Source organism: Dermochelys coriacea, chromosome 5, assembly GCF_009764565.3.
Source record: "Dermochelys coriacea isolate rDerCor1 chromosome 5, rDerCor1.pri.v4, whole genome shotgun sequence".
In the NCBI taxonomy this organism is placed as follows: domain Eukaryota; kingdom Metazoa; phylum Chordata; order Testudines; family Dermochelyidae; genus Dermochelys; species Dermochelys coriacea.
The window spans coordinates 104,045,628-104,062,880 of NC_050072.1; the positions used below are offsets into that span (position 1 = coordinate 104,045,628).

The following is a 17,253-nucleotide window of genomic DNA, read 5'->3' on the forward strand; positions in this document are numbered from 1 at the left end:
TTCTGCCACCAGGTTAGCCGTGACAGTATCGGGGATACTGTTCCTGACGGCTTGTAGTCCATCTTTGTGTGGAATGTTGGTGTAGAGGGCTTCTACATCCATAGTGGCTAGGATGGTGTTTTTAGGAAGATCACCAATGGACTGTAGTTTCCTCAGGAAATCGGTGAAATCCTCAGCCTGGACCAGTCCACACAAGAGATCCACTTCCTGGACACTACGGTGCTAATAAGCGATGGTCACATAAACACCACCCTATATCGGAAACCTACTGACCGCTATTCCTACCTACATGCCTCTAGCTTTCATCCAGATCATACCACTCGATCCATTGTCTACAGCCAAGCGCTACGATATAACCGCATTTGCTCCAACCCCTCAGACAGAGACAAACACCTACAAGATCTCTATCATGCATTCCTACAACTACAATACCCACCTGCTGAAGTGAAGAAACAGATTGACAGAGCCAGAAGAGTACCCAGAAGTCACCTACTACAGGACAGGCCCAACAAAGAAAACAACAGAACGCCACTAGCCATCACCTTCAGCCCCCAACTAAAACCCCTCCAACGCATCATCAAGGATCTACAACCTATCCTGAAGGACGAGCCATCGCTCTCTCAGATCTTGGGAGACAGACCAGTCCTTGCTTACAGACAGCCCCCCAATCTGAAGCAAATACTCACCAGCAACCACACACCACACAACAGAACCACTAACCCAGGAACCTATCCTTGCAACAAAGCCCGTTGCCAACTCTGTCCACATATCTATTCAGGGGATACCATCATAGGGCCTAATCACATCAGCCACACTATCAGAGGCTCCTTCACCTGCGCATCTACCAATGTGATATATGCCATCATGTGCCAGCAATGCCCCTCTGCCATGTACATTGGCCAAACTGGACAGTCTCTACGTAAAAGAATGAATGGACACAAATCAGACGTCAAGAATTATAACATTCAAAAACCAGTCAGAGAACACTTCAATCTCTCTGGTCACTCAATCACAGACCTAAGAGTGGCTATCCTTCAACAAAAAAGCTTCAAAAACAGACTCCAACGAGAGACTGCTGAATTGGAATTAATTTGCAAACTGGATACAATTAACTTAGGCTTGAATAGAGACTGGGAATGGATGAGTCATTACACAAAGTAAAACTATTTCCCCATGGTATTTCTCCCTCCCACCCCACCCCCCACTGTTCCTCTGATATTCTTGTTAACTGCTGGAATTAGCCTACCTTGCTTGTCACCATGAAAGGTTTTCCTCCTTTCTCCCCCCCCCCACCCCCCGCGCTGTTGGTGATGGCTTATCTTAAGTGATCACTCTCCTTACAGTGTGTATGATAAACCCATTGTTTCATGTTCTCTGTGTGTGTGTATATAAATCTCTACTCTGTTTTTTCCACCAAATGCATCCGATGAAGTGAGCTGTAGCTCACGAAAGCTTATGCTCTAATAAATTTGTTAGTCTCTAAGGTGCCACAAGTACTCCTTTTCTTTTCTCATTACAGTGTGTATGATAAACCCATTGTTTCATGTTCTCTGTGTGTGTGTATATAAATCTCTCCTCTGCTTTTTCCACCAAATGCATCCGATGAAGTGAGCTGTAGCTCACGAAAGCTTATGCTCTAATAAATTTGTTAGTCTCTAAGGTGCCACGGGTACTCCTTTTCTTTTTGCGAATACAGACTAACATGGCTGCTACTCTGAAACCTCACATATTTAAAGTTAGACACATATTTACATGCCCTGCTGATCTAAAGCCCAGTGGGTATTTTCTTCCTTCTTCTCAATCTCTCCCTTTTCTGATCTTTCACCACATCTTTGCCCTTCTGTATCTTTATGAACCTTTTCCTCTCTCATTTTCATTTTTGTCTCCCTCACACTTATTTTCAAACATTCAATCGTTCTACCAGCAGCTGGTTTCTCTCAGACCACCCACTTACCCCTTCAAACTATTTTTCTTTTTTTCTGCCATTTCCTTCAGTTTTTTATTATCTTCATTCATCTCTCGCTCACTCACCCTCTCTCCCTGCTCACATTTGGTGATACTTACTGCTCATTCCCACTCCTTCCTTTGAATTATGTTCCATTTTCCTTTTGCTGGCATTTTATCCTCTCCCCCCCACCCCAGGTTCCCCACCTCATTCTTTCCCTCAAGCTCTCCCCATTTTTCCTAACCGTATCCCTTGTCTCTTCAAATCTCTTCCTTTTCCCCACTATTCTTTTTCTCTCCCCTTTGATGCTATCTTCTGCTCTCTTGGACCATCCCTCCTCCCCCGCACTGCATACAGCAAAGTAATCCAAAGAAGTCTTCCCCTCCCCTGCTGGCAGCATTCACTTCCCTGAACAAAGTGCCATCTATCAACTATAACATCTTTAAAAGGCTGCATTATAGATGATTCTGCCACATAACTAAATGCATAAATCAACATTATCACTGAAGCCTCCAGGCAATTTCGATGTTCGGTTTAAGTCATGCCTAGTATGGTCTGCAGTGCGGGATTTGTACTCTCTTGTGCAGGATCAGTGCATTGATAACAAGTAGGAAATGACTAAGCAAAGTAAAATTCGCAGGCAATGTCAAAAGATTAGAACAGAAGGCCAAACCTCTGGGTTCTAGCCTCCTCTGCCACTCCATTACTTTCAGGTGAAGACACTTAACCACTGTATGTCTCAGGTACCCACTTGGTAACATGGCCTAATGCTGTTTTCCTAATTCACAGAAGAGGTGTGAGGATTAATCAATGTGTTTTAACATTACTGAGAAGTAGTGCAGCTACACCTGCTTTGACTATTATAAGCAAAGGCCAGACTGCTCCTTTATTCCTTGGGAGATAAAGCCCAGAATAAAGATGAATTTTTCTTTTGTCCAAAAGCTCACATTAAAGTAAATGAACATGAAAAGCACCACAATGATTCTTCTTATAGTCAATAAACATCAACCACCAAGGAACAACATGTATTCGTCAACAAAGTGCAGCACTCAGCGCCATACTTCTATTATGCGCAGCAATTCAGAGAGTAACTGTCCAGTAAAAGAAAACAGTATTTTACAGAGCTGATCCACAAAGTGCAGAGCCAACATAGTGTTTGCAGGGCTGCACATAATGATAATGAACAGAAAAAAGAAAAGGAGTACTTGTGGCACCTTAGAGACTAACAAATTTATTAGAGCATAAGCTTTCGTGAGCTACAGCTCACTTCATCGGATGCATCCGATGAAGTAAGCTGTAGCTCACGAAAGCTTATGCTCTAATAAATTTGTTAGTCTCTAAGGTGCCACAAGTACTCCTTTTCTTTTTGCGAATACAGACTAACACGGCTGCTACTCTGAAACCAATGAACAGAAAGAATCCAGTCTTTAAGTGCAGTCCACATGATCGCCAATGTTACTCTGTTACTCTGAGACTCATTGTCTCAGGTTAGCCCTGCAGTACATAGCACCACAAAACTATCTCCCCAAGCTGCCATTTCATAAGTTGCCAGAAAATCACAACAACAAAAAACCCTTAGGTTTAATGAGTTAAACTTTTCAGAATCCTATTCTGAAAAAGCTGCCTAATTCACTTGTTTGCTCACAGAGATAACCAATCTTGATAAAACTCAAGACACAAACCACACATGTACCAATAACGTTCACGCTGCTGTGTATAATGGAACAAGTTTTCAAAACATGACCTCTACACACACATTTTTTTTTTTTTGCACATTGGCATCTACAAGTGATTTCCTAATGGAAGCTCTGTCTGCATGTGCAAAATGAGCATAAAATACACTTACATTGGGTTTAAACATATAAATGATATCACTTGACACATCCAAGAGATCATGCACACACAAAAGTCACATGTGTAGGCAACTGTGTGCACAGAAAGAAGCCACTTTGAAAATTTGGCCCCACAAGTTCACCTTACCCTTGTGGCCATAATCAAGACTTTCATGCGAGATTTGGACTTTGCTGAGTTGGTGAAGACGGCCTCTTCCACAAAACAATCACGCTACAACTCTGTGAAATAAGGGGCTGTCATTTTTCTAAGTTCCCACCCAACCTAGCTGCCCTGAAGGTATCAATGATTTTAGTCAGATATTTAGGCAAATTGTCTGCCCAGAAGGAGAGGGTAGGATAGGGGCTTGAGCAGAGAACTGGTCGTGCCAGAAAACCACTGGAGCAGTACAAAGGATGGAAAGCTCTTTATTAAAGCAATAGCATGTAAAAGGATGCTTTATTCATCAAAAACACTACAGCTACTTTCGTACCTGTTGGGTTGTATACCTAAAGGGATTGGATACTTAACTTTTTGAACTTTAGGCATCTGAATATGCAAGTTTAGCCCTAATTGTCCATTTATAAAAAGAAAAGGAGTACTTGTGGCACCTTAGAGACTAACAAATTTATTAGAGCATAAGCTTTCGTGAGCTACAGCTCACTTCATCGGATGCATTTGGTGGAAAAAACAGAGGAGAGATTTATATACACACACACACAGAGAACATGAAACAATGGGTTTATCACACACACTGTAAGGAGAGTGATCACTTAAGATAAGCCACCACTAGCAGCGGGGGGGGGGGGACATTGCTGGCACATGATGGCATATATCACATTGGTAGATGCGCAGGTGAACGAGCCTCTGATAGTGTGGCTGATGTGATTAGGCCCTATCACTATCAGAGGCTCGTTCACCTGCGCATCTACCAATGTGATATATGCCATCATGTGCCAGCAATGCCCCTCTGCCATGTACATTGGCCAAACTGGACAGTCTCTACGTAAAAGAATGAATGGACACACATCAGACGTCAAGAATTATAACATTCAAAAACCAGTCAGAGAACACTTCAATCTCTCTGGTCACTCGATCACAGACCTAAGAGTGGCTATCCTTCAACAAAAAAAGCTTCAAAAACAGACTCCGAGAGACTGCTGAATTGGAATTAATTTGCAAACTGGATACAATTAACTTAGGCTTGAATAGAGACTGGGAATGGATGAGTCATTACACAAAGTAAAACTATTTCCCCATGGTATTTCTCCCCCCCACCCCACCCCACCCCCCACTGTTCCTCAGATATTCTTGTTAACTGCTGGAATTAGCCTACCTTGCTTGTCACCATGAAAGGTTTTCCTCCTTTCTCCCCCCCCCCCCCCGCTAGTGATGGCTTAGCTTAAGTGATCACTCTCCTTACAGCGTGTATGATAAACCCATTGTTTCATGTTCTCTGTGTGTGTGTGTGTGTGTATATAAATCTCTCCTCTGTTTTTTCCACCAAATGCATCCGATGAAGTGAGCTGTAGCTCACGAAAGCTTATGCTCTAATAAATTTGTTAGTCTCTAAGGTGCCACAAGTACTCCTTTTCTTTTTGCGAATACAAACTAACATGGCTGTTACTCTGAAATCTATCCATTTATAGTATAGTTAAAATTGTTTGAGCACCTCATCACAATCCTTTGCAATACTATTTGTCCCATCTACACAGAGAAACATATTATAGGAACCCTCTTACAACCCTGTGTTTTTCTATTGTTGATGATCTCTTGAAGATAAAGAGTCATGAGTGCTTTATCTTCACATGGCATGCAATGGAGGGGAATTTAGCCAACTTAAACCATCCTAAGTCTGAGGCTAGTCAGCGCCTCTTTTTTCACACAGAAGCACCTATTTTCCCATCCGTTACACAGACCTATAAACAGAAAGTAAATGGAACATTATCTTTCTGGACTCTTCAGCCTATATACTACATAGAACCTAGCAGTTACCAAATCAGTGAAAACTGGACAAGGAATACTCAGCAACAAGCCATTCCTGACGAAGACCCTGATCCAGCAAAGCACTGAAGCATGTGCTTAACGAAAAGCATATGAGTATTCCCAGTGACTTTATTGTAGCAAAACTGAGACTACACACAGGCTTAAAGTTAACTACATGCTTCAGTGCTTTGCTGGATTGATGTTTAATGGAAAAATGATTTAAAAGTTATTTTGATTGATATCCAAAATACTCTGTGTACGGAGGGCTGCGGGGGGGGGGGGGGAAGGAAGGTGGTATTATCAATTATTCGGAAAGACCCAACCAGAGACACAACTGTTCCTTAGATTTTAAGATCTTGGGGCAGGGACTGTCTTTTTGTTCTGTGTTTGTACAGCACCTAGCATAACAAGGTTCTGGTTCAATACAAATAAACAAGAAGATATGTTCTTGACAATTTGTCTCAGAAAAAAAGACCATTTTTTCTGTCCTGTTAAGTTTCCTATGTGCTCTCTGAAGTGTAGAGCTTTTCCCATTTCTTCTGCAAAACATACCAAACTAGCTGCAGCCTCTTCCGACGCAACATGTGGCTGCCAACAAACTGTTCTAACCTCTGACCTGCATGTTCTGAAATGCAGGACCAATGGACACCAAAGAAATCATTCTTCTTGTACTTTTGGCAACTAATTTCCCCTTTCAGTCAAGGCAATCAACAGCCCTTATCATATTTCAAGGTGATAGGCGGATTGAACTCAGCAATGATATCAGACAACTTCTGACTATCAGGTTAAAGTAAGACTCAGACTGTATTTATAGATAAACACATTAAAAAAAAGCAAGTTAAAAGAAGTATGGATTGGGTGAATGGATTATAAAGTGGTGTGACAAAGTTCCTCCTCTGCCTTGGTGGGTCCTGCGCTTATTGGCAGATTTGCTCACCTCAGAGGTTCACAGCAGCCCTCAGTTTGGCCACTTTCGTGGCTCAAATCTGCCATTCACTCAGTTGGCCTCATCACTGGCCAGCATGGGGAAAAGGAAGAAGAACAATCCCCACATTCTCCGCTGATCCACCTAATGGATCAGGGAACAGGCCAGAGACCTTCCCCTCTGGTGGAACCCACAGACCAGGTCAACTCCTCCGGTATTAAGTAGGAAGTTGGGGGATGGAGAGATGGGGGGAACCCAGGCCCACCCTCTACACCGGGTTCCAGCCCAGGGCCCTGGGGATTGCAGCTGCCTACAGTGGCTCCTGTAACAGCTGCGTGACCGCTACAACTCCCTGGGCTACTTCCCCATGGCCTCCTCCCAACACCTTCTTTATTCTCACCACAGGACCTTCCTCCTGATGTCTGATAATACTTGTACTTCTCAGTCTTCTAGTAGTAAGCCTTCTCACTCTCAGCTTCTTGCATCTCTGGCTCCTCACACGCACATCACAAACTGAAGTGAGCTCCTTTTTTAAAAACCCAGGTGCCCTGATTAGCCTGCCTGTCTTAATTGATTCTGGCAGCTTCTTGATTGGCTGCAGGTGTTCTAATTAGCCTGTCTGCCTTAATTGTTTCCAGAAAGTTCCTGATTGTTCTGGAACCTTCCCTGTTACCTTACCCAGGGAAAAGGAACCTACTTAACCTGGGACTAATATATCTGCCTTCTAGCACTCTCTTGTAGCCATCTGGCCTGACCCTTTCACAGTGGATAGAAAGCTGGCTAGATTGTCAGGCTCAATGGACAGTGATCAGTGGCTCGATATCTAGCTGGCAGCTGGTATCAAGCAGAGTGCCACAGGGGTCAGTCCTGGGGCCGGTTTTGTTCAACATCTTTATTAATGATGGGTATGATGGGATGAACTGCACCCTCAGCAAGTTCGCAGATGACACTAAACTGGGGGGAGAGGTAGATATGCTGGAGGGTAGGGATAGTGTCCAGAGTGACCTAGACAAATTGGAGGATTGGGCCAAAAGAAATCTGATGAGGTTTAACAAGGACAAGTGCAGAGTCCTGTACTTAGGAAGGAAGAATCACATGTACTGCTACAGGCTGGGAACCAACTGGCTAAGCAGCAGTTCTGCAGAAAAGGACCTGGGGGTTACAGTGGATGAGAAGCTGGATATGAGTCAACAGTGTGCCCTTGTTGTCAAGAGGCCCAACGGCATATTGGGCTGCAGAAGTAGGAGCATTGCCAGCTGATCGAGGGAAGTGATTATTCCCCTCTATTCGGCACTGGAAGGCCACACCTGGAGTATTGTGTCCAGTTTTGGGCCCCCCACTACAGAATGGATGTGGACAAACTGGAATCCAGCGGAGGGCAACAATAATGATTAGGGGGCTGAGGCATATGACTTATGAGGAGAGGCTGAGGGAACTGAGGTCATTTAATCTGCAGAAGAGAACAGTGAGGAGGGATTTGATAGCAGCCTTCAACTACCTGAAGGGGGGTTCCAAAGAGGATGAAGCTCGACTGTTCTCAGTGGTGGCAGATGACAGAACAAGAAGCAATGGTCTCAAGTTGCAGTGGGGGAGGTCTAGGCTGGATATTCGGAAACACTATTTCACTAGGAGGGTGTGAAGCACTGGAATGGATTACCTACGGAGGTGGTGGAATCTCCATCCCGAGAGGTTTTTAAGGGCCAGCTTGACAAAGCCCTAACTGGGATGGTTTAGTTGGCGCTGGTCCTGCTTTGAGCAGGGGGTTGGACTAGATGAAGTCTGAAGTCTCTTCCAACCCTGATATTCTATGATTCTATGGTTCTATGATTGCAAAGTTTGGGACTGTTCAGTTTTAATAGTCAAATATCTTGGGCCATGACAGAGGTATAAAGACTAGTGAATGCTGCAGAGAAGATAAATCCTAGCTATTCTTTCTCACAATATAAGAACAAAGTGGGCAGTCAGTGAAGCTTAAAGGCAACAAATTTAAAGCTGATGAAAGGAAATACATTTGTTGTCTGTTCGTTTTTCACACAATGGATCAGTTGTGTGTGGAACTAATTGCTACTAGATATTATTGAGGCCAAAAGGGCATTTTTAAGGCTAATAAGACCATCCAGTTACATTAGGTATGATTTAAAAGATCTTTACAGTACATAACCTCACGTATCAGAACAGAAAAGTACAGAAGTATTTAGTGAATGCTAAGGAGGCCAGAGCAGATAAAATAGATTCTGTAGCTCTCCCATGAGGCTTCAGCCTCACTTACAGATCCTGCAGAGGGATGGTATGATGAGACTGGCTACATGCCATTGTAGGCAATCCTCTACTGCTAGCAGAAAATATCTCCATCAGCTGCTGACGGGATACTAGATGCGAAGGGCTCTGAGTGACTACAGAGAATTCTTTCCCAGGTGTCTGGCAGGTGGGTCTTTCCCACATGCTCAGAGTCTAACTGATTTGCCGTATTTGGAGTTGGGAAGGAATTTTCCCCTAGATCAGATTGGCAGAGGCCCAGGGTAGAGGGGATTGCCTTCCTCTGTGGCATGGGTACGGGTCACTGCAGGTTTAAATAAACTATTGTAAATTGTGGCTTTTCTGTAACTTGAAGTCTCTTTAAATCATGATTTGAGGACTTCAGTAACTCAGTCAGAGGTTAGGAATCTATTACAGGAGTGTGTGGGTGAGGTTCTGTGGCCTGCAATATTCAGAAGGTCCCTAGATGATCATAATGGTCCCTTACGGCCTTAAAGTCTATAAAGTCTATGAATCTATAAGCCATTAACCATTGATTGACTGGGGTTAGGAAGAAACTTCTTCTATTAATGTATTTTTCCCCAAATGTTCACAATGGGGTTCTTGTACCTTCCTCTCAAGTATCTGGTATTAGTCACTGTCAGGGACATGATATACTAGATTCGAAGAACCACTGGTTTGTTGCTGTATTGCTGTTCCTAAGTTCCCATACTCGTTCTCACAGGTCTATATCTTTCAATAATCACTCTGAGTACTGTCAAAATGATCCACAGAAACATATCTGAGAGTCACAAACTCAACACCCTTAGAAAGTAGCTTAAATGTGAATGTTTTTGGTCATTCAACATCACTGCTCCTACTTACAGCACCATGTCACTCAATTACAGATTTTTATAAAAGATCAATACCTTTGTTGCAGAGGAGAGTGACTCCGAACAGGACTAGGTGATCTATAATGTGGGGAGGTGGCAAATGATGCCGTGCGGTGAAATGTCAAATCTCCTTGAGTAGGAGAACTGCCAGGGTAATTTACAAGTTCATCTGTTTCAACAGATGATGAATCATGTTCAGATGTGGTCTGTTCATCTGGTTCCCTGATAACCTGTGGAACAAAGAAACATTTTTCTTTAGTTAGAAAGGACACAGGGAGGAGGGGAAAGGGGGGAGAGAGAGAAGGAGAGGAAGGGAGCAAACAGTGACAGTCTGCAGTATTTTGTTGCAATGAAGAGGGGGTGGGGAATATCAGGCTGAAGTTGAAAACTCATAATGCCATATGTATAAAAGGACAGTTTTAAGTATGAGCAATCCCTAGATCTGGGCAGGTAAATGGGAACACTTCAAAAATCTGGACCAAACAGAAGCTCTGATTAGTTGTGAGCCACATTTTCTAATAATAAGCAGAATCTATCACACTGTTGGACAGCTAACCATTAGTCACTCACAAAAGTTAATAAAAGTCAATATTTTAGCCAGTCAGAAACAAGTTTATTTGTGAAAATGTGGCATAGCATAGGATCAGATAAGCAAGCTATTTCTATCGTAAAGCTCTAAACATTAATTGTGCTGTATTAGAATGAAGCTCCTTCCCACACAGTCAGTCATCTTGACTTTTGATGTTGCAAGAGATTAAGTAGAAAAATAGCACAAAGAAGGGCAGGGAAAAAGGCCTATAAACAACCCACACCTGGCAATTGGGAGTTTGCCAGTTGGGAGTTTTTTGTAATATCGACTTCAAGGTGCTTGTGATAGGACAACAAAGAGGTCTATCTATAGAGCTTATAATTAAATACAGGGCCAGAGCTTGTGCAACAATGTCACTCCAAGCAAACAACTCCATTCTCTCAGTCCCTGAAGCAGTCCGACTTTGGATACTGCTCTACAGTTCTCTGGCTAGAATCCAACAGAAACCTTGTAGAAGCCAAACCTGTTGCAAATTCTGTCCCAGTTATACACATCCAACCCACCTCACTGGAGTAATGACATTGCTGGGTAATAAGGAGAACAGAATTTGGCACACTTTCTCTAGAAGAGCCACCTGGGGCACAAGTACCTCATTCAATTGTTTGCCACAAAAATGTACATGTCAGACACTTTCCCATTTACTGTTCAAACAAGTCAGTGATGAAGCAGTGTAATACAATTCAACAACAGACAGGGCGACTTCCAAATGAGCTCACTCATCAGATATTCTGCTATGGAGAAAGACTCAGGGGCACTGTAAAAGGGCAAAACTTTTACTTCACTTGTAATGCAGCACAAGCACAACGGATTTTGGTCCAAACTCACCCCACCCCTGGCATTTTCATTTATTCTTAACTAATGCAAGGGCTGAGGCAAATCTTAGCCCGAGCTCCTTCCTGAGCAGCCTAAGCTTCAGGATCCTCCCTGTAATAGCTCTGGTCAACCCATGTGACTCTCTCTTGGCTCAGAGAACTCCTCCTTAGTCTTTTACATTCCTGAGGTCAAGCTAATGAGCTCCTCCTAGCTTAGCTACCAGGGCAAGTCAGCTCAATCGCTTTGCTCCCCTGCACATGGTCCTGTGCGCTGACACCTGGTCATGGATGCTGATGGATACGCTAGTCTCTGATCACAGTCTTTTTTATTCTATGGGTAGATTGTAGTGCTAGGAACTAACACTGATAGTGCTATCTTTATTAAGCCAGGTAAATGTGGTGCAACTTTCCATAATGCACCTCAATCCTGATCCAAAATACCCATATCTATTTCAACCCCATACATCTCTTTTGAGCCAAGACTTCTGACTGCAAGACAGCCTGGTGTTTTTGTTTTATGGGAAGATGGGAACCAAGGTGAGAACAACAAACTCATTTTCTCTAGTAATCTAAAGCAGGATTTAAAGCTATCTCTCCAGAGATGAAGGACACATACAACTAATCCCCTGGACATCTCTCCCTTCTCCCCTTTAGTACAACAGGCAAATTCTCTAAGCTAGCCAGAACACAGCAAGTGAATAAGAGTGTTATCCTTTCACCATGTTCTATTCCATTCATATTCTCTAACAATCATTCTAGAAGAACAGGAATGGCTTTGGGTTAGGGATTTTGCAGAATCTTAACCTTCAGCTGTATTATACTCTATCTATACAACATCATTTTGGATCAATGGTGAGCAAGGAGGTGAGGAAGGGTTCTCTGATCTAATATCTGTTATACATCATGAATTATGAGATTGATATTTAGGGAGAAAAACAACCAGCATTTATTAACAGTTGTACTATGACAGGGTTTGAAAATTTGCTGCAATTTGCTTGAGAGACCTCCATAGATATTTTCCCAAATCCACACTTTATTCATATCATAGATCATTTTTCAAGAGCCATTTTATTTAGAGAAGAGTAAAAAATGAACATTGGAGGGCACTTTTTGACTCCTAGCCTAGAAATGGTAATAGGATATGGAACTTTCCACCTCTCAGTTAATCTGGCTAGCTTGGTGATGACTGACAGTTGTCAGTATCTGATGGCCTTTTGATGGTCTGTGTGACATGATTTGGTCTGATCTTTTGTGAACTAGTGTCAAAATCAGAAAAAAATGTAATCACAATGGGCACTAAAACACCTACTATAGTGGCCAATGATTGAATGGGAATGGAGAATGGGCAACCTTTTTCCCTCTGATGTGATCTTAGATTTTGGCACATTGGTAGGATTTAAATATTTCAAAGTGAATTTAGTACTGGTGAAAGGTGGTAGATTGAGAGCGCTGGAGATGGAGATGTGTATTGCAGAACAGTAATGCAAACCCTCCGATGCTATCCTATCGATGTGCCTGAACGCAGATGCGTAGAGACCATGTAGAAGTGAGATAGTTCACATTTATTTCTTAGCCTTTCTGCTAAAGTTGCTGAGAACAAAATCAATCAGAGTGGCAGCGGCTTTTTTTATGTGAATACCAGTCCAAACTGAGACTATTAACTAATTTCACAGAGACATACAGCAGCTTACCAAACAGCTATCAGATAGTAATGATTTCCTATTAATACTGCTCTGAAATGGAATTGAATTGATGACTTCAGGACAAATGGCGCCATATTCCATTATTAAAACTGTATGTTTGTCTAGGCCATGATTTCTATTATAATAGATTTCCATGTAGGTTTGTAACAGCCTTGATATCTAAAGTCATGGGTCTTTGTCACCCTGGCCAGATCTCTAGTGAGCTAGATTCTTCTAAGGAGTTTTACAAATTTGGTTCCGTAGATGTCCAGTGTAATGATGTATGCGTAACTGGCCTGATTTTTAAATAGTTTCAACCTATTTTTATGGCAAAATAAAGATTTTTTTCTGAAAACAATGTGACCTGTAACTTTTTGACATTGTGTTCTATAAATTTGTGAGTTTTTTTCTCACAATAACCAGAGCAGGGCTTTTCTCATAATTTCCCATTACAGATAACCAGACTTAGCCATTACTGTCCCCTGAGCCATCAACTCCCCTCATTTAATTCTCTTTTTAAAATATGTAGATTAAACTACTAACAGAAGAGATGTAATTTGACAGTTATTTTTTAAATTACCTTAACTGAGGCATTTGATGCTTCACAGCTATCAAAAGATAAAGCTAAAAGAAAAAAAGACATTTCAATGACTGATTATTAGCAGTTACTCTTACATTACTACTTTCACTGTTCATCCACATATTAGCATTGAACTCGGAACGTAATCATAAGATGACTAAAAATGTTCCTGGTACAGCATAAGAATATAAGAGCTGCCATACTGGGTCAGACCATCTTGCCCGGTATCCTATCTCTGACAGTCGCCAGTACCAGAGCTTCAAGTGGAGTATAGAGGGGCATGGATCAGCATTCATGTCACACTCCCAGTCAGTACCAGCCTGGGCCAGGGAAACAAGTGATCCAACCAGCAGACCAAATTTGGTGATGAATCCTGGTCACGTGCGACTTGAGGCATGTTGCACATACATTAAGAAGAAGGGGGAGTGTACACAACAGAGCAATTATGGAGTGATCCACACCTGTCTTGCACACCTAACTTCTGGTAGTAAAAGGTTTAGGGTCACACCAAGCATGGTGTTCTATACCTGACCATCTTGGTTTAAAGTCACAGATGGACCTATCCTCCATGAACTTATCCAGTTCTCTTCTGAATCCAGTTATACTTCTGGCAATCACAACATCCCAAAGCAACGAATCCCATAGTTTAGCTGTGTGAAAAAGTACTTCCTTTTATTTGCATTAAACCTGCTGCCTATTAATTTAATGGGGTGACCCCTGGTTCTTGTATTGTGATAAAGGGTAAACAACACTTCTCTATTGACTTTTTCCACACACCATAATTTTATAGACCTCTATCATATCCCCTCTTAGGCATCTCTTTTCTAAGATGAAAAGCCCTAATCTTTTTAGACTCTCCTTATAAGGAAGCCATTCCATACCCTTGATCATCTTTGTGGCCCTACTCTAAACTTCTTCCAGTTCCACTATATCCTGTTTGAGATATGGCAACCAGAACTGGACAAAGTATTCAAGACGGCATTATGGTATTTTCTGGCTTATTTTCTATCCCTTCCTTAATAGTTCCTAACATACTGTCAGCCTTTTTGACTATTGCTGAGCACTGAGCAGAAGTTTTCAGAGAACCACCCATAGCGACTCCAAGATCTCTTTCTTGGGCAGCAATAGCTAATTTAGAATCCATCATTGTATTTATATAGTTGGGATTATTTTTTCCAATGTGCATTACTTTGCACTTATCAATGTTGAATTTCATCTGCCATTTTCTTGTCCAGTCACCCATTTTTGTGAGATCCCTCTGTAACTCACTGCCACTGACATTTTCTACAACCTGATATAATAGACATAATTTAAAACCTCCCATTGGTCAAAGGAATTGCAACAGATGACCTAGTCTCTTTAGATCACCAACTGCAGAAGTAATACAGTGTAGTGGTTCTCAGCCAGAGGTCTGGGGACCCCTAGGAGGCTGCGAGCAGGTTTCAGGGGTCTGCCAAAATAAAGCAGAGAGCAGGGCCAGTGTTAGATTTGCTGGATCCCAGAGCAGAAAGCTGAAGCCCGAGTCCCATCTCCTGAGGCTGAAACCAAACCCCAGGCAACTTAGCTTCATGGAATCCCTGTGGCGTGGGGCCCTAGGCAATTGCCCTGCTTGCTACCCGCTAACACCAGCCCTGGCTTTTTATCTACTGGATATGCAAAAAACAGTTGTTGTGGCACAGGTGGGTGGTGGAGTTTTTATAGCATGTTGTGGGGAGGCTCAGAAAGAAAAAGACTGAGAACCCCTGACAGTAGATATGTTGAGGTTAATTCAAATGACCAAGAAACTGAAATATTATGGTCCAGATTCGCTCCTTCTCAAACATCCGTTTGGCACAGAGAGGAGAAGCTGCCAGGATCAGGGAGGGGGATCTGAATGTCAGACTTTGTTCTCTCCATCTTGTGAATTATTACTAATGAGAAAGGCTCTAGAGGCACTGAAGTTTTGTCAGGTGAAATGCATTGGAGGATCATATCCTCAGTCCTACCTGTGATGGCTCTGCAGGGCTAACAGGAGCAAAGAGAACTATAAACATAGCATTGTTAATAAATGCAACAGATATGACTTTCACTACACTAAAGGAAATATCTGAGTAAGAAGGTAGCATTTTTACAAAGTCACTTTTCCGAGTAGAAGTTCACTGCTATCAGTGACTATTTGAAGAAGTTCCCCTTTGAGTATATGGCTTTATTTCTTTGCTCAATGTGCTGATTACTTGATGAATATTCAGCTTGTGACAAGGATCAGAACAAAGAATACGAAAAATTATAGATTTCATGGCCTCAGGGGGCCTGATCCAAAGCACGTTGCAGGCAATCGGAGTATTTCTACAGATTTCAATGGCCTTTGGATAAGTCCCTTAGAGAAAAGACTTCCTGACAGTGGTAGCACATAATAATGGAGAAGAAGAGGTAATGTTGGTCTATGGACAACAACTCTTTCCTTCAAAAGAGCATACTACTAAACAAGAGAGAAATCAGCTCCCACACTAAACTGTCATGTAGTACTGATGTGTACTGGAAAACAGCAGCCATGGTCTTCTACCCCAGCAATGGCTGCAATTCAGCTGTGAGCATATTTCTGCATTTCAGGCCAGATTCTGCCCCCCTTACTCACTCCAAGTAGTGCTTCACTCCGCAAACAGCCCCTTTGAAATGAGAGTGGCAGAATGCAGTCCATAGTTTGCAAACATCTTTACAATTAAGATAAATGGTGCTACTACTTCCATAATTAACATCATTTTATTTTTTATTAAAAACAAATTATAAATACCTTGTTTCAATTGAAATTCAAGCGAATTCCTTGACGAGCTCACATTTTGTTTTGGGTTTCGATAAGGTAACTGTGATGAAGTTTTTTCACCAAATGGGTTAGAACTGTCTACCTAAAATGAAAGATATATGGTATGTGATGTAATATCTTCTATTGGACCAACTTCTGTCAGTGGAAGGGACAAGCTTTTGAGCTCCACAGAGCTTTTCTTCAGGTCTGGAGAAGGTTAGCAGAGGTCCAAGCTAAAAACAAGGTGGGACTGATTGCTAGGTTCACACATGCTGTAGAAACCCCTTAAAATGAAGTAGGCCAATGGAGGGTTATTAGACAGCAGGGTGTGTCACAAACAGTTGTCATGGGCCATAAAACCAGTGTCTCTATTCATATATTCAGCATGTGACAACTATCAGAAACACTGCAAACAACTATCTAAAATGAAGGAATAATATGAAATTGCTTTTTATATTCTGTGAAAACTAGGACTGGACATGAACATATTTGCAGCTGCTTAAAGTCTATAAAGAAAAGAATAAAAAAAAATTGTTTCTTCCCTCCCTCCCTCCCTCCATCCCTCCCTTTCCTTCTTTCACAGCTACAAAAATATACGAAAGAGGAGAACAATATACACAGCACAGTGCAGACATTTCAGCAAAACCCCCTAGTCTAAAAAATACTGGGAATTCTGACATTACTGATGCTTTTAGAATAAGGAAATGACCAGTATATAGACACCATCTTGTTATAAAAGAGGTAGTGGATGTAGCACTAGAACTTTGAGTTTTCTTTTAAATTTGTGGTTAGGACAGTTTTGAAAAATGCATTCATCTTCATGGGGACTCAAAAAATCTTTCATCTTCATGGAACAGGGAACTCAAAAAATGCCCTTCATGGATTGCAACAGGGTATCTATAGGAATTTAAAACATTATAAACGACCATTTAAAATAAAGTAAAACTACAAATTGGGGAAAATGATACATAGATAATTTAGTGGATTGGCTGGGGTG

The 17,253-nt window shown here is 41.9% G+C and overlaps 1 protein-coding gene across 3 annotated transcripts in view; it reads right to left on the reverse strand.

Moving 5' to 3' along the window:
- The window catches only part of SPATA6L (spermatogenesis associated 6 like), an 84,966-nt gene that overhangs the window by 50,645 nt on the left and 17,068 nt on the right, over positions 1 to 17,253 (reverse strand). For all 3 annotated transcript variants that reach the window (XM_038402733.2, XM_043514857.1, XM_043514856.1), the window contains exons 8-10: positions 16,248 to 16,359; positions 13,478 to 13,521; positions 9,851 to 10,044 (exon numbers count right to left, since the gene is read on the reverse strand). In XM_038402733.2, coding sequence (XP_038258661.2) covers positions 9,851 to 10,044; positions 13,478 to 13,521; positions 16,248 to 16,359 — 350 coding nt within the window. The remainder of the gene's footprint in view (positions 1 to 9,850; positions 10,045 to 13,477; positions 13,522 to 16,247; positions 16,360 to 17,253) is intronic.